The sequence below is a fragment of the Copadichromis virginalis genome, linkage group LG19 (genome assembly GCF_057382275.1).
Source record: "Copadichromis virginalis isolate Kocher_CV1m ecotype Utaka linkage group LG19, C_Virginalis_male_GT1.1, whole genome shotgun sequence".
In the NCBI taxonomy this organism is placed as follows: Eukaryota; Metazoa; Chordata; class Actinopteri; order Cichliformes; family Cichlidae; genus Copadichromis; species Copadichromis virginalis.
Genome location: NC_140636.1, coordinates 15,444,130 through 15,470,003, shown reverse-complemented (window position 1 = coordinate 15,470,003; position 25,874 = coordinate 15,444,130). Strand labels below are relative to the sequence as shown.

General features: G+C 45.3%; 1 protein-coding gene across 3 annotated transcripts; it reads left to right on the top strand.

Moving 5' to 3' along the window:
- Positions 1 to 2,215: 2,215 nt before the first annotated feature.
- On the top strand, positions 2,216 to 25,691 carry LOC146685803 (filamin-A-interacting protein 1-like). Of its 3 annotated transcripts, XM_085441626.1 has the most exons (6): positions 2,216 to 2,455; positions 14,117 to 14,394; positions 14,708 to 14,881; positions 15,112 to 15,290; positions 21,593 to 24,398; positions 25,070 to 25,691. In XM_085441626.1, exons 2-6 carry the CDS (start codon positions 14,122 to 14,124, stop codon positions 25,274 to 25,276), a joined length of 3,639 nt encoding a protein of 1,212 aa, XP_085297752.1. In that variant the 5' UTR covers positions 2,216 to 2,455; positions 14,117 to 14,121; the 3' UTR covers positions 25,277 to 25,691. The 3 variants fall into 3 exon arrangements, with proteins under 3 accessions (XP_085297752.1, XP_085297753.1, XP_085297754.1); XM_085441627.1 differs by lacking the exon at positions 2,216 to 2,455 and having other exon boundaries at positions 13,474 to 14,394; XM_085441628.1 differs by lacking the exons at positions 2,216 to 2,455; positions 14,117 to 14,394 and having other exon boundaries at positions 14,831 to 14,881; positions 15,021 to 15,290.
- Positions 25,692 to 25,874: the final 183 nt, after the last annotated feature.

The window sequence follows — 25,874 nt, the reverse complement described above, 5'->3', positions numbered from 1 at the left end:
CGCTCATTCATGCTGATTGTCACAAATAAGGATGAGAAAAAGTTCAAAGCTTTGGGTTAGCTGCAGAGCGCGTGCACGTTAAGGTGATTTTGCATCTTCAGATAGGCCGCCTGGAGAAATGATTCATGACAACAGAAGTAAAGGAATCTGAAGAAGCAGAGAAGTGTATGCATGGGTTTATGTCCGCTGCAGCAAGGTTTCACTTTATGGAACAAAACATGACATCAGCACCACGCCCAGATAATCCAGCAACTGCTACTCCTGAACGCAACTGCTCTGACAAACAGGGAGTGAATGCATCAGTGTCCATCTGACATAACTCCTCAGGGAGTACGTGAGTCTGTTCGCCGCTGCCTCTTTTGTTTGCTTTGGTTTCCACATAGAGATAAGAGCGTCATTATGTGCACCGAGCCCTGCTCCTTGGTGACCAGACAGGACTTTCACTTTAGTAACAGAAAGACGCAGACCGCCATGACTCCTTGTGCATCACCCGTAACTGTGATTTGAAATCTTTAAACTTTCTGTCCTGGTCAGACAAGAAAGCAGAGGAGCTCTGGGTTTATGTTTCGGAGCATTACCATCACTCACTGCTGATCTCTGCCATGGGCCACATGCAAAGTGCTTTCACTTCACTGTTTACATTATCATAATTTACACGCATGCAGAATAAAGGACAGTTTATGCTCCTTACATTAGCGTATATGATATCAAATCTGAGAGCATATACTGGACTACTGCTGGCAAGATATTACAAAACCATCTGTATGAGCCGTGATGAACTGTAGCATTGAAAAGGAACCATTATGTCCTTAATGTGATGTACTGTTTTGAAAGGAGAGACGATGAGATTTTGCAAATATTTAAATATAGTTTTACTGCTTAGATATTTTACAGTTAAGACAAAGTTTTAAAGTTCAGTGCAGAGTTAGAAGAGCTGCTAGACACCTTTCATTTTGGCATTTCCTTTTCATTCAATAGGTCACATCTGTCTTCGTGCTTGATTCTAGAGTGAGGTGCCCTTTTCATTTTCACTTCCTGTTGGGAATCATGCATTCCTCTTCCCATCCTCTTCATCTTCCTCCATCCGTACTGCTCCTCTCCTCTTGCCTGGCCCCATCTCCGGCATCCCTGTCCTTAGATGTCCTCTGCCCAGATCCAAACCAGCTCAGACTCACCTATTTCGTTGTCTCTAAGCCTTCCATCCTACGCCATGTTTTACTTATTCTTTTTCATCATCGCAAATCAGCGTGTCAAGAAAATGTGCCACTGGTGCCGGGCTTTTATAACCAGTAAAGATGCACAGTTCCCAGCAGTAATGAGCTCTTCAGTTATGATCTAAACTACATGGACTAGATGTTGTCTTTGCTTTTCAGTATATATTTATTTATGCTGGACTTGAGAGCGAACTACCCCACATATAAAACAGGTAGGTGAACCAAGGTTAGGTTCATTTACTCACTCTGACTCAGCAGCACCCTGGCAGCAGCTCTTCCCATTGATGCAGAGCACAATTACCGCACCTCAGATTCTGCTCGCCTCCCTAAATTAGATTGTTTTCTGCAAGCAGGGCCAAAAAGACAGCCTGGCTGCCAAAGTCCTGGAGAGTTTGGCCACGCTCAACCATCCCAAGACGGCAATTGGCGGTTACTCGGCCACTGTTAGGGCTTGGGTGGCTGCTGTCACTGGACTTTCCCAGCCTGTGAGAATGGCACAGCACTGTTCAGCTGTCACCGAGGGTCAGCGGGGAGAGTTGGCTCTCTGAATGGCCGGCCAAAACATCTAGCATTCAGCTAGCCTCAGCTGCTAGTGGCACCCGTGCTGGCAGCAGTGGATGAGTTAAATATAGAAGTATACTTCTGGCTTATGTGACTCTGGTCAAAAAGCACAGAGAGGGATGATGGTGGATGTGGCTTGGAGAAAAGATCTGGCCCTGTGACAAAGGACATCACAGTCCACCTCACCAGGCAACGGCCTCTTTCAGACAGAGCGGGAAGAGAATAGCGCATGCCCCCCTCCACACACACGCACGCACACACACACACACACACACACACACACACACCGCTCATCAACTGGCTTCTTGAAGGGATAGGAGGGAAAGAAAATGAGAGGTGTGTGCTAGCCTGCTATGTGAAACAGAACTGGATAGGCTGTGGGAGCGAGAGAGGGCGTGTGTGTGTGTGTATCTGTGTGTATCTGTGTGTGTGTGAGAGAGAGGGAAGTTACAGTCCTCTGTTATTGCTCTCTACCATTCCCTTCTTGACCCGACGACCTAAAAGAAGAGAGGCAGGGAGAGAGTGAGAGAGCAGGGAAGCAGACACCACCAGTGGACCACACAAGCCAGAGGATACGAGTGGACTCTGTATTTCCTTCTTGCCTTTTATTATTTTTGATTCTAGGATTACTTGCTGTGTTTACTAACTGGTTAAACATTCTGGAAACATCAGAGCGGCAGGTGAGTGATCATCTCTTGCATCTCTCATGCTGGAGAAAAAAAATCTCTGCTATTTAGAGGGAAAGAGCCAATGACAAACATGCGGTTCTAGCAGAGTGGAGCTTATCAGCTGTTCTGCTTTCAGGCTGTAGTGAATGAAACGGCTGAGTGCAGGTGCTGCTGCTGCTCGGCTGTCATCAGTTTTATTGAGCCAGTAAAGAGCACTGGTCAAAAGAGTCTCCTGGCTTCATTTGTTCTGCAGTATGTGAATGAAAACACTATTCCCCACATTCCTGTGTGATTAATTCCAAATAATGAGCGTTTAAACATTTTGAATTAATTAGTGTGCGAGCAGACACACGACTAGTCTCTGTGCTGATAATGGAAATGCAGCACGTTCGGATAAAAGAAAGTCATGAATCAAACATTTCTCAATGAATTACACGTTGTTACTGTGTGAATGAGACCATTTACTGTAAAGAATGTGGGCATGTGGGAGGAAACACCCACAACACAGCAGGGCATGGTGGTTTATTGAGATATTGCAAAGAAATGAGAATGATATCGTACACATTCACACAGTCGACCTTTGCCCCCGACGTCTCCCACACGCGCCGCCTTCGCCTCCTCATGCAGCTCTCACTGCTGCGCTGCTCAGCATTAAGAAGCTTAGGCCCGACGAGCTGCAGCACGATGACATCTTTCATCTGGAATATTTATGGGATGTAATGACACCGAAATGAATTCCATTTCATTCACATGAAGTCACCAGTGTTTAGGAGGAGACACATGGCTCCTGCCAGTCGCTGTTTGTCAGGCCATACGTCACCCTGTCTCAGTAAACTGAAAAGAAAAATGTGAAATGCGCCTCGGTCTCTTCAAGGCCAGCTCCCGCTGATGAGTCGAGGGTTTTCTTTCCTCCTTGAGTGTTCGAGACCGCAGCGCAGCCTCTCCCTTCCTGCCTTCCAGTGGTACCAGCCCTGCCTCAGGACAGAGAGACCCGGTGCAGAGAGATTGCTCATTAACATTTCTGTGCTTGTAAGTCCTCTTTACTCCTGCACACTCTCAGGATAGTCTGTGAAATTCACCGATGGAAGGAGTTCTAATGATATTTCGTGGGTTATTGATAGTAAAGCATACTTAAAGCTACTCTGTGGTCACACAGTCACTGCAGTGCGTTATTGTTATTCCTGCAGTGTTACTATGTATGTTGCATGCTGCTGATGGAGTGGCTAAGCTCCTCCTCTCGCACGTGACCGTGGCAGGTTGGGGCTGGAGTTTGATTCTTCCTGTTAAAAAGACGTTTTTCCTTCCCACTGTTGCCAAGTGCTTGCTCATAGGAGGCCATCTGATTGTTGGGGTTCTCTCTGTATTATCATGCAGTGTATTACCTTACAACATAACATTGTTGTTGTGATTTTACGCCATAGAAATAAAGCTGATTCAATTCGGGATTGTTTTTAACTCTTTTTTCTTACTTTTTATTTTTTTATATGTAAAACATACACAGACTTGGCCTAATATATAAATAGATATAACAGAAGCATAAAGGTTTCTAAAGTAGAACAAGAACCCTGAACATGTATTTTAATGCAGTACTTGAGTAAATGTACTCAGTTACATTTGGCCACTGTAGAAATTCAGTCAGCTGAATGAGCAATCAGAAGAGACAGATCTGTGACTGTAATCAGTCCCAGCTTGTTAATGGATCAGTCTTTGTGTAAATCAATAATGCAGTCTCTGATTAACTGAAACTAAGCTGAGGCTGGGTCTCCGCCAGAGCAGCATTGATTCGTGTGTCACCTCACGACATCACTTGAGCTCTATGTCACTTAAGGTGTTTCTCATGCACAAGGTGACATAGTTTAGCAGTGAGTACACAGTGGTACACATGACAGAACAGCATTGTTCCAGGATTAAACGTTGACACCGACACCTCAGCACCCTGTAAATGTTGCTTATCATGATACCGTTCTTTATACTTGCATCGATATGCACCTGTACCTCTATCTTGTGTGTTCGTGTTCATGTGGGCTAATTCATTTTATGACACGTGCACTAACAGAAACAGGAGGCGGAGCTTGTTCCGCCAGTAGCCGGTGTCTTTCCTGCGTGTCTGGGGGGCCTCGACAACAGCTGTCACCGACACATGCACAGCTACAGTCGTATAAATGCCCCTGGTCTTGAATTCCAAAAATGCAGTTTAGATACTTCGGGATGTTTCGCAGAACAGCGGCACTTATAACTCATGTGCCCTTCATTTAAAAATAAGCCCAGAACTCCATGGCAACCCAAGATATTCTAAAGAGCACTTGATATGTTGTGGTCAGAATGGCGACGCATACGTGCTAAAAACAGGGGACTGGTTAACTGGCTGTTGATGTTTAACGATAATAAGACGAGTGATGTCATTCATTAGGTTCGGATCTTTGGACCATGATGTGCCTGGACCGCTCTGGCATTAAATATGGATTGCATCAGGAGACATTTCAAATTTCACAGCTGGAAACAAACCTCACGACCCATTCTGTAAACTTTTCCCCTGTTTGCCAGTAGTGACATAATCATGACTTTCCTGGTGATTTCCTGTGTGATAAGTTACACCAGCCTTCATCATTCCAGTGATATTACTGGTCAGGAGAGAACAAACCAGCATATACAGTAAAACATCTGAAGGCACCTTTAGAATGAAGATGACTGGCCTCTGTGACTAAGACAGGCCGTCTTTGTCCCTGAACCAATCACTCTGTGACTCCACACGTCTCTCAGCGAGTCAGAGCTCTTCTCTGACAGACGTGTTATGCTTTAGTTTATTTTTGTCTCACCTGCAACAATGCTTTTCATTTTTTCCCATCTGTAAAAAAGGTAAACAACTGACAATGGCACCAGCACAAGACAATGCAAATGCTCACTTACAAACTTAAATGGGTAGCAGTTTGGAGATTTGTGGTTAGCCATGTGTTACATTATCATTCCGAGCGCTGCGACGTGCGATAGCTTAGGTTTACTGGAAGGCCAGCTGCAAACTTTAAACTTTAAAGCTGAAATTTCTGCCCACTGTTTTCCCGTCCACACATATTTAATCTCTCTGACCTTTGGAGCCTTTTTACCTCTGTTTTGGTCTCCACACCCTCCTCAGATAAAATATCTGGGTCGCTGAGTTGCTAAGCTCAATTTTCATCTCCAGCAACAGTTACTTTTACACCTTTGGTAGCGGTGACACATTTTTATCAACATTTTCTTTTATTAATTTGAACGATTAAAAAAGCTTCTGGGTGCTGTTGGTGTGACTGAAGAGGATAGTAGACGCAGGACAGAATGGAGGGAGGAGCCTTTGTGCCTGCCAGGTTTTTGTGATTGTTCTGCAAGTCGCCACCCTGGCATACAGCTGGGATCAACAGGGGCTCAAGAAGTAGAGTTGGTCACTTACCCGTCGGAAGGTCGATGTTTATTTTACAGCTACTCCAGTCCAGTGTGTGTGTGCACAATTGTCAGACAAAGCTCTTAGGTATAGAAAACAGTGTTTGCATGAATATGTATGAAACTGGGTGAATGAGGTTTGCAGTAGAAAAGGACTTGGAGTGCTCCAGTGCACCATATCAGTACCAGTCCAATTCCCAATAAATTCCAGAACTCTAATGGTTGGAGAAGAGCTGCAAGTTAGCACAAAAACACTGTTCTCTGAACAGCTATGAAAACATGTTATGGAAACCAAACAGACGTTTGATGTGTGCTTTAAGATGACTTTCTAAGTTCTCTCTCAGTCGCCCATTTTTTGCTCCGCGCTGACTTCAGCTGGCATTCAGAGGATTTTAGACAAATGGCCGAGCCTATGTCTCTTTCCCACGTTTGAATGTGCTTCATCCATATGTTGCTGTTTCTATTCATAGCACACTCAGAACTTAATATCTTCCTTAAGAGAGGGTAAAGATGATAACCAGATCTAGAAAGATCTAGTGCTTCATTAGTTGGTGTTGGTTTACCGATGCTGCCGCTAGACTTTAGCAACGAGAGTCAAGTGACTCTTACTAAATGCCGTTGCTATGGGAATCGTTAAAATGTGAACGTTTATCGTCGTGTTTGAAACTATGTTTCTAATAGACTATGTCTAATCTAAGTGTGCTTCATGTGCAGCAGTGTTTATAATGCATGACCCAAATCTGAGCATGTTTCATCTCGCTAGGTTCGCCGGTGGATTTACACAGTAAGAGTGAATAAACAGCTTGAGTGAATATTTAACAAAGTGCCCTCACAACAACTCTCACGAATGCGTCCTGTTTTATAAGTGACTGATTAACGGCCTACCTGCGCTGAGTGTTTATCAAGCAAAGAGCGTGTTTGCTCTAATAGCAAAGACTTACTTAGAGAGCCACCTGCATTCTTCTCGGTTTGCTCACTGTTCAAGCTTCGGCTGGTTCCCATGAGGGGATCAGGTTAATGTGACATCAGGAGAATACTACAAGATGAAACCCACCACCTATGCTGACATTTTGCTCCAGTGTGCTATGCCAGCATTAGTTAAGTATTAATAGAAGCCATGATTACAGTAAGACAAGCTGTAAATGCTCGCGTTATGTGCACAAAATCTTTTTGATGGTTCAGTTTAACATTACAAGAAGAACGTTTATGAAAGCAGAATCTTTAAGGAATGTGAACAAGTATCACTCCAAACTTTTTCTGCCAACAGAGTCTTTAGTTTTCCCAGGAAAAGACTGTTATGTAAAATTTGACCCGTGAAGGCCACCGGCCGTCTCGGCTCGAAGGCTCCGTCTCCCAAAATGGATTCCTGGAGCAGACTGCGGCTTTGTACCCTTGCATCCTCACAAAAGTTTCAATAATAAATGGATTGACTGGTAGCTTCGAAACCCATCCGCAGAGACGGTTTTGATTGGAGCTTTCATGTCTTGGCAGGGCTGGTGTGTTTTTCTTGCTGCTCGAGCACGCTGCATTTTATCTGTGTTCTCTGGCAGAACTGGTACCCTAATGCTCTCGTGCAGTTCTCTCTCCTTTTTTGGTCACGCTGGGTTTGTGCTGTGAATACATCAAATCACACCGAATCAAAAAAGTCATTTTTCCTTATTCATCACCTCCGTCCTCATCCGGCAGATCAATTTGGTTATATGCCAGTTTTTTGCCACCAGGCCCAACCTCTTGATACGAGCATCACATACAAGCTCAGTTTTCAGTAGCCTCGTGACCTTATCATGCTATAATTTTATTTCAGCTAATGGTGTCTTTAAAGGGAATATCTGCAAATGAACACACACAGGATGCAGGTAGTTGACTTTCCACCATCTTTTGTGCGATTGAGGGCTCGTATCTGCCCAAGCAGACCAACCACTGGCAAATAAATGACTCATTTATTTAATAAGTTTTCAGTCATTTTCTCCAACTCTAACTCTGTGTGTAACCATAACATAATTAGTGTATCTGGCACAGGCTACAACATTATGCCTATTAAATTTTATTAGAGCGTGCTGGGAGCAAACATCATTCGGACTAAAGGTATATGTAAGCCATAAAGTGAACATCGGTGCGGACCACTGATTAGCTTTTACAGTTTCTTTTTATCACTTTGGAATGGAGGCACGTGCTTTGTTGGGGCCTATAAATACACGTGTGTGACAGCTGGACCTGCCCAAGCCTTGGGGCAGATATGGGTCCCACTTTAAATTTAGACTCAGGCCTTGGACTTGGGTTTTAGGATATTTCTTATTAGATTGAAGTACTGGATGCCGCACCATCAGTGGTGATGGCTTAGATGCTGTGAGTGTGTGTGGACATTGTGACAGGTGGTCATTGATGTTAGAGTACAGATTTACTGTCTGCATGCTCTCCTTTCTTTTCCATAAAGACAAATGGGAATGCTTCACGGCAGGGAGGAATTCAGGTCACGTGACTCAGGAATCCCAGCTTGTCTCTCTGCGGAATTAAATTGATAAAGACTGCAGCGACCAGTCAAGGTGACTCAAAACTGTGAAGACAGTGGGCTTTGACACATGACAGTTGTGTTCATGAGTTGCCTGTAATTGGCCATGAGGATGATAAATATGTAGCAGCCAGTTTCAACAGCAAGATTTCAGATCAGCTGTGGTTGCACATGGAGAAAAACCTGGTCAAATAGTCCAAATACTTATGGACTCTGCAAAAGTTGTTAAACTGTAATCAGCAAAGGCCGTGAAACTGTAATGATTTTATTATTTTCTGCTACCAGGAAGTGTTGGATATTAAATGTCATCAGGTTGTGCAGCTGAGGAATGTTGGACTTGTTATAATAATAAATTAAAAGTTGATTTCTAAAGACAAATGCATTTCTCGTTGAGATATATTTAGTTTTCTAACACTCTGTGCAGTGTTTGTCATGTTTTGGCTGTGTGGCAGGCAGGGATTGGACACAAACGCAAACTCACGGGGACAGAACTTGAACTCAAAAGCACAGCTTTATTGCTGGAAAATAGAACACAAGCAATACAAAACTAAACTGGGAAACGCTAATTAAAATGCATACCAGAAGGCACGGGGAGAGTCACACACAGCATGAGGGACGACGCGACACTGACTCAGAGAAACACGGGGTTTAAATACACTGGGAAGTAACGAGGGGAATGAGACACAGAAGGAGGGCACAGCTGGGAGAAATCAGGACTGACGAGACAAGCAAAGCAGGACACATTCACATAGGACACGGACCATCAAAGTAAAACAGGAAGTATCACACAGAGACGCGAACTTGACACAGTGGAGACAGCAACTAAGAAACACGGATGATCTGATATCCTCGTGTTGGTGTTGTTCCCAGACCATCATGAAAATGTTGTTCCAGGTTCAACATTGCAAGTGACCAATCACATTGTTGTGACGTTATTCTTTTGCGCGCCAAGCCATTTGTGCATTTATGAAATTCCAATGTTGCAAGGACAATATCAATTCTGCTTACTGTTTATTAAAGGGTTACAGTTAGGGTTAGGGTCAGGGTCCGTTGATCGGCGGACAGAGGCAGTTTCACGCAGCTTTAGTACAGTTTTTTGTTTTACGCCGGTTTTTCCCGAAGTCGCAAAAGTATGACGTCACAACATTCTGATTGGTCACTTGCAATGTTGATCCTGGAACAACATTTAGTATGATGATCTGGGAACAACACCAACACGAGGATATCAGATCAACCAAGAAACACAGAGACATAAACCATAAGGCAGAGGACTCTAAGAACCGAGAGACACAGAGGGGAACTCAAACATGCAGACACAGACTACACAGAACTGAGGGGACACAGAGAAACATGAAGGGCAAGGGATCGAAACTAGAAACCATAGAATAACTCACACAAGTACAATAATACAAACATCACAAAGAACTAAAAACGCTGGGTCAGGAGACCCAGGACCGTGACAGTACCACCCCCCCTTAAGGGCTGGCTCCAGACAACCGAAACTCAGAAAAACAAAACCAAACAGAAAACAACCCAGGGCGGGCGGCGGGGGCCCAGGACGGAGGGCTCGGAACAGAAAACAAAAGCAGAGCACAGCAAACACCGGAGCCCAAGAAAACAACCCAAACACAGGGGCAGTTCAGGGGGCCGACCATGCGGACGGCAATGGCGGCGGCGAAACAGTTCAGGGGGCCGACCGCGCGGAAGGCAGCGGCGGCGGCGACGACGGAGCAGTTCAGGGGGCTGGCCGCGCGGAAGGCAACGGCGGCGGCGAAACAGTTCAGGGGGCCGACCATGCGGACGGCAATGGCGGCGGCGAAACAGTTCAGGGGGCCGACCATGCGGACGGCAATGGCGGCGGCGAAACAGTTCAGGGGGCCGACCGCGCGGAAGGCAGCGGCGGCGGCGACGACGGAGCAGTTCAGGGGGCTGGCCGCGCGGAAGGCAACGGCGGCGGCAAAACAGTTCAGGGGGCCGACCATGCGGACGGCAATGGCGGCGGCGAAACAGTTCAGGGGGCCGACCATGCGGACGGCAATGGCGGTGGCGAAACAGTTCAGGGGGCCGACCGCGCGGAAGGCAACGGCGGCGGCGAAGGAGACGACGGAGCTGTTCAGGGGGCCGGCCGCGGAAAGCGGCGGCGGCTCTTAAGTGTCAGGCGTACTGGCCGAGGCTCGGTGGGCACAGGACCAGACGGCAGCTCAGCAGCTGACGCTGCAGACGAGGATGGACCACACGAGGCGGAAGCAGAAGCTGATGATGCTGATGCTACAGACGGGGATGAAGCTGATGATGCTGATGATGCTGATGATGCTGGAGCTGGACCAGGCGACGGCGTGGGTGGAGACGCGGAGGCTGCACCTGGCGAGGAAGGAGACGCGGAGGCTGCAGCTGACGAGGATGAAGCCGGAGACAGAGGCGCTGCAGCTGGCGGCGGCGTGGATGACACTGCTACTGCAGACGTGTATGAGGCTGCCGGTGGAGCAGCTGGTGGCTGGACGGGCCCCTCGGGCCCCCCAGCGGAGACAGGTGGCTGGACGGGCCCCTTGGGCCCCCCAGCGGAGACGGGAGGCTGGACGGACTCGCCAGAACCCCCAGCGGACGAGGCGGGTGGCGGCGCGGGAGCCACGGAGTGCTGGATGGACTCATCTGAGCTTTCTTTACGATCCGTGTTTTAGTTTTGCAAGAACCGTTCCTGTGAGGACACAGTTGTATATTCAGCTGGTGGAGGCCAAACAAGAGATAAAAGAAGAGTGAATACTGCCTTTCATGAGGAGGATAATTAGTACTGTAAATCAGTGCTAAACTAAGTAGAAAATGATGTGCTATTTCCAAAAACCTAAATGAAAGGCATTAGCTCAGGGGTGGGCAATCTCAGTCCATGAGGGCCGGTGTCCCTGCAGGTTTTAGATGTGTCCTCGAACCAACACAGCTGATTTAAATGGCCTAATTAGCTCCTCAACATGTCCTGAAGTTCTCCAGAGGCCTGGTAATGAACTAATCATGTGATTCAGGTGTGTTGACCCAAGGTGAGACCTAAAACCTGCAGGGACACCGGCCCTCGTGGACTGAGATTGCCCACCCCTGCATTAGCTGGTAGGTTTAAATAAAGTTTTGTATGTTTTACTCAAAGCCCTGCTTCAGATTGGTCACCTGCCCGGGGTGTGACCTGCCTCTGAGCCTGTAGTAGCGAGATAGGGTCCCGCCCCCTATTAGGAAAAAGGACAAAAGCCTTTATTCAGAGCTAAACATGATAAAAACATATATAGTTGCCGTGAAGTCAAGTGAGCTGCATTTCAACAATAAGATCAGAATTAATGTTTGTGTTCTGGGGCAGTTTGTCTGAAACCTTGTTTTGATTGTTTGCTTTACTTTTAATGCATTCTTACATTTTCCTCATATGAATTTTTATTGTACAAGACTGAATTTGACCTGAAGCTATTTTTATTCTTACATCTGTCAGCTCTAACTGCACTCGCCCGCCTTCTCTGCTGAACGATAGTAACACTGCAAAGTGAGCCGAGCTGTTACAGTAGCTGGATTTTCATGGCGTCGGCCCAGAAATTAAAAATAAACCATCACGGTCCTCACTCGGTGTCAACCATCTTGTCCTTAGGAAGTCTGCCAGAGTCATTTGCAGCACTACACATGTTTCTGTGTTTCGTCACGCTCGTGTCCCAGAGGTGGTCATTTTAATGCCCTCGACCTCTGGGCATCATTCAGAAACACTGGCACAGTTTGAATGGTGGACCCAACACTATCAGCACTCGCGCACACTGCTGCACCACAACACTGGAATGAACGTTAGCGAGCCTACAGCTGAAACTAATAGGTATGAGCAGGAAAGAAGGCACCGCCATTAATCTCCAGTTAAGAACCAGATCTCCTCGGAGCCAAAGTGCACTCTCTGAACTCCGAGATAAAGGATGCACTTAATGGGTCCGTTTGTTTGATTTTCTTTCCTCTTTATTTGAACTGAGAGATGCTGCCACTGTTATCTTGCACCCCAATTTTCGTACATAGGTGTTTTTCCCCGAAACAAGTGGGATTCAAAGAGATCGGTTTCAAGCGTCATTGGAATTCACTGCAGTCTTGACTTTGGTGACCTTTATTACTGAAGAAGATAAGCATTTCTCTTGATGTGAAGCAGCAGTTTGATAGACTCTCTTTCAAACTTCTCGAAATTGTATAGAAAATCTAACTGAGCTTTACTTTTTTATCAGGTTGGACTGATACGCATAGTTACTGATGTTCCAGTAGAGCATATGTGTGAATTCTATCGCACACTTCCATGAACGTGCACCAGAGAGAAGTCCTGACAGTTTGGACGGCTTATTTGGGATGATTCAGAGGTCAGGGCGCTATGACATCACTGTGGGCTTACAGGGGGACTCTAGGTGCTCAGGGTGCTTTTCTGTTTGTAATTATAAAGAGCTGCTGATGTCATATCTGAAACCGATCACAAAGAGCACTCTGTTCGTACAGAACGTGAACACACACACAAGAACACGCACGTTTTCACATTCACAGAGACAGAGAAACAAACTTCTCTTCAGTCTCTTAACATTGTTGGTTGTTGTTCTCGTGTGTGGAGTCAGCTCCCAGCTTGAGAACTGGGTAGAGGTCTTTGCCCCTAGCTTTTGTTTTAGCATCACAGAAATGTGGAAATTTTAATGTCACATTTTTGCCATTTTTTGTAACTAATTTAACCTCCTAAGACCTGAACTCTTCCACAACATGCATTTTAAGTTTCTCTTTGATATTTGGGCTGATTGGCACCTGATGAATGTAAAAACCAAGAATTACCAGATTTTTTTTTTTACCTTTTTTTTTGTTTCTGAGAAAAATGAGAGCCACATATGAGGATATTTGTTTAAAATTTCAATAGAACAGTGGCAGCATAATGTCCTCGTAAGTGGATATCAGGCCCTTGAAGAGCAAAATTGAGGATTTTGGCCTAAATAACCCAAAATGTGACGTCCACATGTGTGGACACCAGGTCGTAGGAGGATAAATATAAATTAGTTTGTGTATCCATGTCCTCCAAAAGTTGTACCCACTGCTTTCATAACTTTAAAAAAATGATATTAACTGAAGAGGGTGGCAGAGTGGTTCAGTGGTTAGCATGGTCACCTCACAGCACCAAGCTTCTGGGTTTGAATCTTTCTCTGTGGAGTTTGTGTGGATTACTGTGACTGAGAAGCCACACCGGCGGTTTGGTTCATTGGTTATTCTAAATTGACTGTAGCTGTGTCTCCAACCTTTGACAACTGTAAACTTGACTCATAAATACAAATGAACTCATGCTGTGCACAGGCTCAGTTGCAAACTACTTTTAAATTATTTAAAACATTCAGAAATGACAGCAGAAGTTGTGAACCAGTGATAAGTACATGCACTTCTACCAACACTCACCCTTATATGCCTTTGTGATTTTGGGACTACACACACACACACACACACACACACACACAGGTGGGTAATTATTGATATTCACTCCAGATTAGGGATGTTAACAGAAGACATGTTTATCCAGTTTTAATACAAACACAATGATTGTGCTTGTGTTTGTCATCGGATCAGTGCAGGTCAGAAGGTCTGTTAATGTGAACAGGAATGGAAGCCAAACTCAAACAACACACTCCTGAACCAAAAATACCTATGAAAGGAAAAAGATGAATGGTAGTGGGATGCAACCGAATAAAAGGCTGAATTAAAAACAGAGAAACCTGTTCCTTCTCTCTCTGGTTCAGGTAGGATGAGATCCAAAAGCAGTGGGGTGGACACCCCAGCCAATGGGGTACTTGGAGTTCCACAGGGTGACCAAGAACAGGAAGTGAGCCTGCCTGTGAAGACCCTGAAGGCCAAAGTCCAGCAGAAAGATGGTGAGGAAACAGTGGAGGTCGAGGTGATCTCTGACAAAGACAAACCGTTGGATTCCTCCAAGGCTGGAGATAAAAGACAGAACATCCTGGATCTGTCTAAAGAGGATTTGCTGACACTGTTGGGAATCATGGAAGGAGAGATTCAGGTGGGCGAGGCATTGTTTCCCTTTGTGTTTAGCTTTCTGTATGTGATCTGCAGCTGTAAGCAGGACAAGTGCAATGATAAGAGAAAAGGTGGATGAGCGCAGTACCTGAACATTATTGGCTTGAGTAACTGCAAGTTTTGCACAACAGCTCTCTCTTGTGGTTTAAAATGTAACATACCAGAGAAAACTGACAACCACACTTAGACTTTATCGAGTTGGTACTTTAGAGAACTCTGAAAGGTAAACTGGTGATCCACAAAGCAAAGACTAGCAAGTTTTTAACACCCTCTGTATCATTTCTGTGTAACTTCAGGCCAGAGAGGATGTTATCTGCATGCTGAAGTCCAAACAGAGTTCCCCAGAAGCCCTTGAGTCACAGTATGGCTCCGCGGTCCCTGGCTCGGCCCTCCAGGCCCTTCAGAGAGACGGCGTCATCACAGGCACCAAACCACACAACCACAGTGTCTACCAGAAACCGATGACTGAGGTTAGTAGGCGAGTGTCAGTCACAAATCCTGAGGGATGATCAAAATTACTTTTTTATTAACAGGCCTCAAGACCCTCGAAATCCAAGAAATCACAAGACAGAAACTAATAAAAGTAATGTTTTTGTCACCACCTGGCAGGAGGTTGTTGCTACAAAACACTCGGCATGTTGCACCACAGCAACTGGAATTATTTGTTTCTGTGTGTGCGTGTTCGTATTTGCCGTCTCAGCTCGAGCGTCTGCAGGAGAAGCACAAGGAGACGTACCGGCGGATGCTGGGTCAGCTGCTATTCGCAGAAAAGTGCCACCGGCGAACGATCCATGAGCTGGACACAGAGAAGAGGAAGCACGCCGACTACATGAACAAGAGCGACGACTTCACCAACCTCCTGGAGCAGGAGAGAGAAAGGTGAGGAGATCAGGAAAGGAATGCAAGAGCCAGCGGCTGTAAAATTGCAACACCATTATCTGAACCTGGACACTGTTTAGCTGCCCCGCTATTTTAAATCATTTGGTAAATAAGCTTTGAGAGAAGCACCTACAAATATGTTCATTTAACAGAAAGCAATATGCACATAAAGTGAAAAAATGGTGTACAGAAAGTAAATTTATTGCTGTAGCACTGCAAACATCATGTGATGCTCATACAGAATTTTACAGGTATGAGAAGTAAAAGGAGGAACTGTGAAGGAGAACCTGGTAAAAGCAGCAGGGGAAGAAGAAGAAAGCATAAAGTGCAGTTCCAGTGTAGTCTATGAAGCCAGTGCATCCAGTGGCTCAAGGGAGAGAGTCGAGGGAAGGAATGCTTGAAAAACATCTCAGACTGCATGAAAGATGGCTTCATCGAACCTGTGACGCAAGCGAGACGGGAGAAGACAGGGAGGTGCCGCTTACTGAATGATAACCTCGCATAGCTTTGTATGCAGGGGAGAGTCACGCAGCTCAAGGAAAGAGAGGCCAGAGGCAGGGTGGACTTGGACTGCTGTGGGAAAGACACAGGTCAGATATTGAGAGAAGAGGACACAGAGCCATGGGGTGGAAGAACAGCAGGAAAGACAAGCGCAGGGCTAAAGGACATGTCAGAGCTTCATTGCTGAGGTTGTGACATGGGCTCGCAACCTCAGAGCGGCTGCATGGACACACAACACAGGAGGGGAGATGGTGAAATTCTGTGTTTAGAAGGCTCATAGAGATAAAGCAAGCCTGTATGTGAGAGCGTATTTGTGCCATGGGAGTGTATGAGAGAGAAGGCCCTGCTAACTGCAAACACTCCCATATAAAAGGGTTTAATTGACTGTTGGTTGTTGGAGATTATTCTTTTGTTATTGTTTTGTTGCAGCTTCCACAAACGGACGGCGATGCATAATTTAAAGCTATTCGCACTCATAGTTTGCAAAATAAAAATAACAGCAAAATATGTGGACGACATAATCATCTGTAAGACAGACTGGAGCACTTATGTGGCAATTTATAATGACTGTGAAAAAGTTGCTTTAAAACTGTGACATTACCTCTTTGCACGGGCACACACACACACACACACACAGCTGGGAAATAAGCAGCTGAATTTACCCACAGAAACGACCACCTGCAGTAACCAACCACTGTGGCCCGCCCCACAGTTTGAGAAAGACTAATCTAAAGTAAATTTATGTGAAATTTGATACTTTAATCTAGCACTGTCCAACTCCAGGCCTCGAGGGCCGGAGTCCTGCAGGTTTTAGTCCTTGATCTGACACAGCTGATTCAAACGGCTAAATTCCTCATCAACATGTCTTGTAGTTCTCCAGAGGCCTGCGAATGAACTAATCATGTGATTCAGGTGTGTTGACCCAGGGTGAGATCTAAAACCTGCAGGACACCGGCCTTCGGGGCCTGGAGTTCCCCACCCCTGTTTTAAACAGAGCCCTAGTGAAAGAGTGCACACAACCAGCTTAAACTGCATGTATTTCATGAGTTTTAGCAACAGGAAAGAGGGACTGCTGACCTGTCTGTGGTGTATCCTGCTGTGTTAGCTGGACTGGTCGAGCTCTTCTGTGTTGCATAAGCAGGGGTCTCGAACTCCAGTCCTCGAGGGCCGGTGTCCTGAAACTTTTCCATGTGTCCCTGTTGCAACACGCCTGAATACAATTAGTAGGTCATTAGTAAGAGTATAGAACTTGACTGCGTGCTGAAGTGGAAAAATTACTTCTAACAGTACTTTTATTGCACCATGTTCATTCACTCATGAGCTGCTGTAACATGAATCAAATGGCTGAATTGTCACCTCAGCATGCAGTCACGTTCTACAGGGTCTTGCTAATGACCTACTAACTGTATTCAGGCTTGTTGCAACAGGGACACATGGAAAAGTTTCAGGACACCGGCCCTCGAGGACTGGAGTTCGAGACCCCTGGCATAAGCAGTGAGGTACATAGGTAGTGGTCTCACCCTGACCACACCTATAAAATTGTCCGTCTTTACCACCGACATGAACCAAAAGGAGTCTGCAAATATTCAAATGAGGTTATTGTAACATTTCTGAAGGAAAACAACTAATTGATATTTGTGAAGTTGTTTGAGTGACATTCCACAACTTTACTCCAAAAGAATCTGATCTGAAACTTTATAATTAATAAGATAAGATAACCTTTATTGAGAGAGATAAGGATAAGTGAAGTTTAGCTGTAAGTGCTGCGGTTGGTAATAGCGACCAAATCATAACTAAACGGGTTAATTTACTTCTACTCGATCATTTGTTGATCCCCATCTCATGCCAGGTGGTTTCCAGCAGGTTCCTTGGCTCGCACACATGGCGGCCTCTGTCACCCCAAAGAGAGAGAGCAGAGAGGATGAACTCTGCCAGGTCTTTACTCTGTCAACACCTGCATGTTTCAGATTCCTCTATTTGCACCATACACAGGGATGCGAAAACAGCTCAACTCCAGGAGGAAATCTAACATGTCCATGGTATATTCATTAAAGAGAAAGCCTGACGGAGCTCGCAGTAAAGCTCACGCAGTGTTATTCTTGTCTAATTTACATCAATTTTGTTTAGCCGGAAGTAAAACTTCCAATTTTGTTTTTCAAATCTCACTTGCACTGAGAGATGGGACAGACGTTTGCTGTCCACACAGTAGCAGGTTTTTCCCTTAGGCCTTAGATTTATGGAGTTTTTACTCACTAAAGCTTTACCTAGAAAGTGAAAAAAAGTAGCCAGGGGCTGGAGGGGTTAACATAAACAGGAAAAACAGATTTAAAAGAGAACATGACACAAGTGCTAACAGCTACACAAAAACATGCAAACATACAGTCATTCACTCTCTCAGGTGAGATGGAAGCGTGTCATGCTCTCATCCTTATGGATGTGATCTCCTCCAGCCATCTAGATGAGAGTGAAGAGAGAGAAGTCAAACGCTCTTGTGCCAAACACCTTGAGGAATGCAGAAAATGGGCAGAGAAGAAGCTCCTTCAGACCGGCAGCCATCAGCGATTAACACCCTCTCAGACAACAAGTAATTTATGTGTCAAGATGTTAAATATTTCAAGTGGCACAGTGGAATGTGTTCAGACTGACGGAGGAAGCAGCTCCCACTCCTGACGGGAGTTTCAAAGAGCGCAAAGTCACGCACACAAAATGAAGACGTGGCCTCCAAACTTAAACTGTTTGCCGTTATCGAGCATGCTGTCTGCTCTCCTTTAACACCAAGTCAGAGTGCACAGAGCTCAGGCTCTGCACCTTTTGCCACTTGTTTTCTACATCCATCTTCATCCTACTGACACAGGCTTTTAGATCACACACACTTTTACATGGACGCAAAGCAATTTCTTGCAAAGTTGAAACACAAGCTAAGCTGTGCTTCATAGAAACGGTAACACAAACACTTGTATTTTCCCATTTTGGACATTGTACACCACAATTATTTCTTCCTTAGTAACAGTAAACTAGAAATCTACATGACTTGGCCACAAGTGCTAAACCCCTCTGACATCATGACTCTGACCTTTGCATGAAAGTAATTTTAGAGTTCCAGTTTCTAGGGTGTCAGTGACTTCTGACTGTGTAAGTATGAAATGTTATGAGCTACACTTTCACATGTGGACGGCCTCTTTGTACAGTAGCCAGGTATGCTAAACACACTTGGCAATGGAAGCTGCTGGCATTATGAATCAATGTCGATGTTTATCTACAAGTTCACTGGCAGACGTGGTTTTTTTTAAACTGTGGTTTTGTTTAAATGATTAACTGTAGCTACACGGCCCCGCGCTGCAGTCTGGATGTAGCGCTTCGTACTCTTATTGCCATGTCTCTATCCTCCCATGTCTCCGTCACCTCAAGGGAGGCATCCAACTCTTCCATATCTGGTTTCCTCATCATATGTAGACTTTGCAGGGAGCCTCATTCATGTCCAGGTTCCCCTAAAGTGCAACTGCAGCAGACATTCTCTCTTGTACCAGTGAGCTCACAGCAGAGACATTATCCTGCGCACAGAATGGAAAATGGAGCAACAATGATATAACTTTGAATGTGAGCCTCAGAAAGCATTAACACTAATTCATTTTTTTTGGAGTAAACTTGGAAACAAAGTTATATTGGGCTAATCTCTATTTTTATAAAAAGCATTAAAACTGAGGGGAGCTTTGCAAAACACTGGTTCTGTGGAAGGGTCCCACCCCCTTCACAGTGTCTGAAGCAGAGCTCTCTCTCTCACACACTCTCACACTGCTTTACATGGATGAGGTGGCATCACTCACTAGAAGTCTGCTGTTTCCTCGCAGTAGTTATTCACCTTTCATTGCCCTCATGCCACGCCTGGAGTGTGCCGGTGGAAGATTTAAGTGACAGGAGGTCTCTGCTACTCTATTGCTGCTACTGTGGATTTTTGCACGGGCAGAACAGGGTTCATGTGCTACTTGTAGAGCATCAATAGTGGGTAAGTTTTAAATCTAGCAAGTTTCTGAGGTCTTGTGACCACATACATTTTGAATGGAGCTCATTTAGTCTCTTTACGAGTTGTTTAAAATGCACAGTCATCCTTGTTGTGCTGATGCTTCTTGTAATTTGGTTTAATTTGCAATGCAAAAAGGTTCAGGTTGAATATTGTATTACAATATCCCCGGGAGTGTACAGGCAGGAACTGCATCTGCATGCATTCTGCTTTGTATGGATTTTCTTCGAGCTGGAAATGAGAATGGACATGAGCAGCATAGAAAGGAGCTAAGAGAAAAGATGACTGCTTGGTGAGGGGGTGTTGGTGAAACTCAGTAGCAGTTTGTTCTCTTGTACTATTGCTTTGGCAGGATTGAAAATAGTAGGAATGTTGGAGTGTTTCATTCTGACAGGTTTTCCTCTGGATGCTTGTTTGGGACACTGTAGCATGAATTATGTGTTCTACCAGGACTGTGACTGATAATTGTTTTATCCGTGTTCTTTCTAGATAGCTTCAAGTGCTGGGCTTGTTTATACCACTGTTTGATTTAGAGTGTGGAGTCAGTGCATAAAGTTTTCAAATTCAAATTCAAATTTTATTTGTCACATACACAGTCATACACAGTAGGATATGCAGTGAAATGCTTAGACAACTGCTCGTGACCTAAAGAAAAAAAGACTATGAATAGGATAGGAAATAAATCTGAAAATTAAAATGAAGGGTAAATTTAGCTTGGAAGGAATAAAATAAAATATTGATATTAAAGTTAAAAATAAAATAATTGTACAACAAATTACACAATATAGAAATATATAAGAATATATGAAGAAATATAGAACAATACCAGCAGCTGTAAAAGTACTAAATGGTATCAAGAAATATAATGTCCAGGGCTGTGCAATCCACATGTAAGTGTCTTGTGCAGTGCAAATATGCTTAAAGTGATTTATTTAAGTGACTTGTGATAGAGTGATTACATTAGATGACCACGCAGTGTAGTTGTGCAGTGGCCACTGGTGTAAACAAATGTCCAGAATGTCCAGTGTGTGTGTAAGAACTATATGTGTGGGTCAGTACTGTGTGGTGGTGTGATTGAGAGACCGTATCGCCTGCAGGAAGAAGCTCCTCCTCAATCTCTCTGTGTTGGTCTTCAGGGAGCAGAATCGCTTTCCTGACCTCAACAGAGAGAACAGTCCATTGTTGGGATGGCTGAGGTCCTTCACGATCTTCCTGGCCTTGGTCCAGCACCGCCTGCTGTAGATTGAGTGCAGGTCAGGGAGCTCGGAGCGGAGCTGATCGCACAACCCTCTGTAGAGCTCGTCTGTCCTGCATGGTGCTGTTCCCGAACCAGGTGGAGATGTTTCCCGTCAGGATGCTCTCTATGGTGCGCGAGTAAAAGTTCCTGAGCACCTTGGAGGGCAGTCGGAAGTCTCTCAAGCGTTTGAGCTGGTAGAGATGCTGTCGGGCCTTTTTCACCACGGTGCTGATGTGGCAGGACCATGACAGGTCCTGCGTGATGTGAACTCCGAGGTATTTGAAGTTGTCCACTCTCTCCACTGGGCACTTGTTGATGATGCAGCCTTGAAGCGAGCATAGAAAGTGTTCAGCTTGTCTGCCAGTCTGCGTTCGTCATACCGGTTGTTGATGCTTCATAATCCGTTATTGTCCTTAATCCCTGCCACAGGCTCCTAGATTCACTCTGTTGGAGTTGTGACTCTAGTTTCCTCCCGTACATGCAAATTTCAAGTTTAAAGTCAGTGACCTTCCAGAATAATGCCCTTTCTTTTTTTGTTCCTTTCAGACTGAAGAAGTTGCTTGAGAACGAGAAAGCCTACCAGCTCAGAAAGGAGAACGAACACGCCAAACGTCTGACCAAGGTGCGAGAGGAGCTGGTCAAGCTGAAGTCTTTCACCCTGATGTTGGTCAATGAGCGGCAGCAGCACCTGGAACAAATAGACCAGCAGAGCCAGCGGGTCCAGGAGCTCAGCCAGCAGCTGCAGCAGCGTGAGCAGGCTCTAAGTGAAGCCAGGCAGCATGCTCAGGAAGATGGACACAGGGTGCTGAGCCTCGAGGCCGAGCTTAAAGAGAAAGCCGACAAGCTCAAGCAACAACACGAAGAGATGAGTGCCAAGCTAGCCGGTCAGGAGCTTCTCAATCGTCAACTAAATACAAAACTTTCAGGCCTCACGAATGAGGTTGCGGAGCTACAGGAAAGCAACAGAGCACTGAGGAGATCTGAGGAGGAACTGCATGAGCTAAGGGAGAAGATCAGCAGGGGGGAGTGTGACAACTCAAACCTGATTGCTGAATTAGAGAACTTGAGAAAACGAGTGCTGGAGATGGAAGGAAAGGATGAGGAGATTACTAAAACAGAAAATCAGTGTAAGGAGCTACGGAAGAGGCTACAAGAGGAGGACAATAAGAGTAAAGACCTCAGACTGGAAGTGGAGAAGCTCCAAAAAAGAATCATGGCATTGGAAAAACTCGAGGGAGCATTTAGCGTTAGCAAAGCCGAGTGTGCACAGTTACACGGTGCTCTAGAAAAAGAGAAGGGCCTGACCAAAGAGCTTTCAGACGAAGTTGTAGCTCTCAAGATTCGTATGAAAGAGCTCGAGTCATCTGAGATAAAGCTGGAAAAGTCTGAGCTGAGCCTTAAGGATGACCTCAGTAAGCTTAAATCACTGACCGTCGCATTGATGGAAGAACGAAAGACCCTGATGGAAACAGTGAAGTCATGTGAGGAGAAAAAGGACGATTTAAGCAACCTGGTCAAAGCTGAGCAGAATAAAGTTATGGAAGTGACAGAGAAGCTGATAGAAGAAAGCAAAAAGCTCCTAAAATTGAAATCAGAGATGGAAACCAAAATAGAGACTTTAACGAATGAAAAGGGCGAGCTTAGCACTAAGCTAGCTTATGAAATTGATAAAACTAAGGACCTTAGCTCTAAAGTCAACCAAATGAAAAAGAAGTTAGATGGATTTGAGCAAGCAGAAAAACTTTCTGGAAAGAATTCAGTGAAATGTGACATGCAGAGAACATCTGAGCCCATCATCAGAGATGACAACAAAGTTAAGGAGCTGACGTTTGAAATTGAGCGCCTGAAAAACCGTCTCAAACAGCTCGAAGTGGTAGAGGGAGATCTTCTCAAGACAGAGGATCAGTACGACATGTTGGAGAAAAAGTTCATGAGTGAACAGGACAAAGCCAACATTCTGTCCCAGCAGGTGGAGGAAATGCGGACTCAGATAGCACGGAATAAAGCAATCGAGAAAGGAGAGGAGGAAAGCCAGGAGGAAGATCTGCGTCAACGTTGCAAGAGAGAGGAGGCCAGAACCAGGGAACTGCAAGGTGACGTGGTAGCGCTCAAGGAGAAGATCCACGAACTCATGCACAAAGAAGACCAGCTTTCTCAGCTCCAAGTGGACTTCTCCGTCCTGCAGCAGAGGTTCTTGGAAGAAGAAGAGAAAGCCAAGAACATGAGCACTGAAGTTTTCCATCTCACCAAAGAACTGGAGATGGCTAAGCGTCAAAGTCGAGCGCTGCGACCCAGCTTGAATGGGAGAAGAATAGTGGACGTGGCGGTGACCTCCACTGGCGTGCAGACAGAAGCGTCGTCCTCCGAGCCAGCAGAGGAGGATACCCCGGCTGGCTTTATAAGAAAGTCTGTTCAAGAAGAGAACCACATTATGAACAACTTAAGACAGAAGTGCCTGAAGAAGCCAGCAGAGAAAGGCAGTGCTGTTGAGCGTTCACCTTCATCTGGCAGTGATTTAGGTATCAAGAGATCTTGGATTCCCTGGATGAGAAGAAAGGACAACAGCCCTCAAGAGACCCACCTGGAGAAGCCACTGCACAATGGAGAGAGCTTCTCCTCTGAGCTGACCATGCCCCAGAAGCCAGGTCAGCCTTTCCACATCCGAGTGACACCAGATCACCAAAACAACATGGCAACTCTTGAAATCAGAAGCCCGACTGCTGGGGACGTTTTCTCTAGTTCCGCTCCCCTCAGCCCCAATCCATCTCAACCCAAATCCAGAATCACCATCATTCCCACCGGCACTGCTCCGACCCAGCGGAGAAAGTCCCCCGCTGTGTCTCAGGGCCCCGAAAGGGCCAAGTCTCCAGTCACTATCACAGCTATATCTAGAGCCAAGTCTCCAGAAACCAGCCGAACCTCCTCCACTAACTCAGGAAGACCCTTGTCCCCTGTCTCCATCATGACAGTGAGCACAGCTGTAGCGTGCGAAGCATCTGCCTCCCCAGAACCTCAGGAGATGACCATGGGCCGAGCCGTGTTCAAGGTTACCCCCGAGAAGCAGATGGTCCCATCGCCTGTACGAAAGGGTCACGGAAACACGAGTATCATCACCACGACTGACGATAGCAAGATCCACATTCATCTAGGCAACAACATCGCCCCAAAGATGGTCGTCAGGCCGGTGGCTGCTGTCACAGAGAGCAAGGAAATGACCTTATCGACTGGGACAGTTTTGCGCTCGCCTCGTCAAATCACCACCACTACTACCAGGAGCACGCAGAGCAAAGTGATGAGCAGCATTACAATTTCTCCTGTTACGTCCTCCTCTTCCAGAACGACACAAGGCATGGTAAGTTTTCCTTCATCCAGCTTTGGATAATTCCTGTTTTCTTTAAGTTGGATCATCTCTTTTCCTTACCTTCTTCATTTTCTTTTACATTTTTGGATCAAAGAGTTGATAGGAACACTCAAGCTGATAGCGGTTTCCTAAGTTCACCATGAGCTTCTTTTCACATCTCTGGAGATGAGAGATAATGCAGCACTGTGTGTGGTGTTTCCCGGGACCCCTTTTACTCTGCTCTTTGTGGATCCGATGGGTAGTGTGACAGAAACGGGGCCATGTGCAGGTCTGAGAGCAGCAGAGATAATGAGGTGGAATTTTGCCACCCTGCTTTAATCAGGCTGTAATTTATAGTTGTTACACTGTGTTTACTGTTTACATTCACAAACAGCCGTGGCTCGGGGCCCTCCGCGCTCTGGCTGACACAAAACAGCTTGGCACCGTCAGCAGCGTACTGAAACCTGGCCTGGACAAGCACTCGCTCGCTCAGTGAAAAATAAATGTTTACATTTCTCATTTGTGCTGCTCTTTTAGCACATAAGATCAGTTACATTGCACTAATTTACAATTCCTGTTTCCTGCATGATTTTTACCATGAATCCATAACTTAGTGTCGGTGTGGCTCAACTGTTTTCATTCTCCTGCCTGAGAAACTGTACTCTCTCTCTATTGTCAAACAGACCGGGCACGATGCCCAGCCACCGCGCTCAGGGCTGACCCGCATCCCAATGTCCAAGAGCCTGAAGACGGGAAAGGCTGCGCTGGGATCCCTGGGGGTCTCCGGTGGAGTGAAACTGGAGTCGCGGGCTGAGAGTCAGTCTATGAGGATAGAAGTTAAGAAATCCAGCGTGAATAGCAGTACTTTACAGAATGGAGGAAAAGCCTGAGAGACACAGTACCAAACGTATCTACATGGTGCTTCAGAGAGATTCATAGTAAAAGCTGTGGTGTTTGAGTACAACTCAACTATAGTTTACAAGGCATTTCTTTATTATTATTATTAAGCAGGAGACTGATTTTATACTTTTTATAAGGTATTTTCTACTTCTTTACTTCTTATTTGCATTTCTGCCATTTAGACTGAAACATCCATGATTTGTTTTGTTGTTTTTTACAGTGTGTTGTGATGGGCATTTGGGTAAGACTCTGCTGCTATCAATGGCTTCTTTCTTGGGGTGGATATTTAATCTATAATGAGTTTATTTGTTTTATATTAGACACAAAAAGTACACAATTATGTGAAAATTTGGTGCATTTCTAAAGGATTTGTATTGAAAATATTGTAAATAAAAGTGATATTAGAGCAAAGTGTGGTGTGATCATTTATGCAGACACTTATGTTAACTCATCTGTGTACCTGCAGTTGTGACAACCAGTGCTTCTTGCCCGGGCCTGCATCCAAGGATTGAGGGAAATGAAAAAATTCATATCCTGTGCTTTACGTAAATATTTTTGGAATAACAAATATTCTGGTTGATTCCTGTA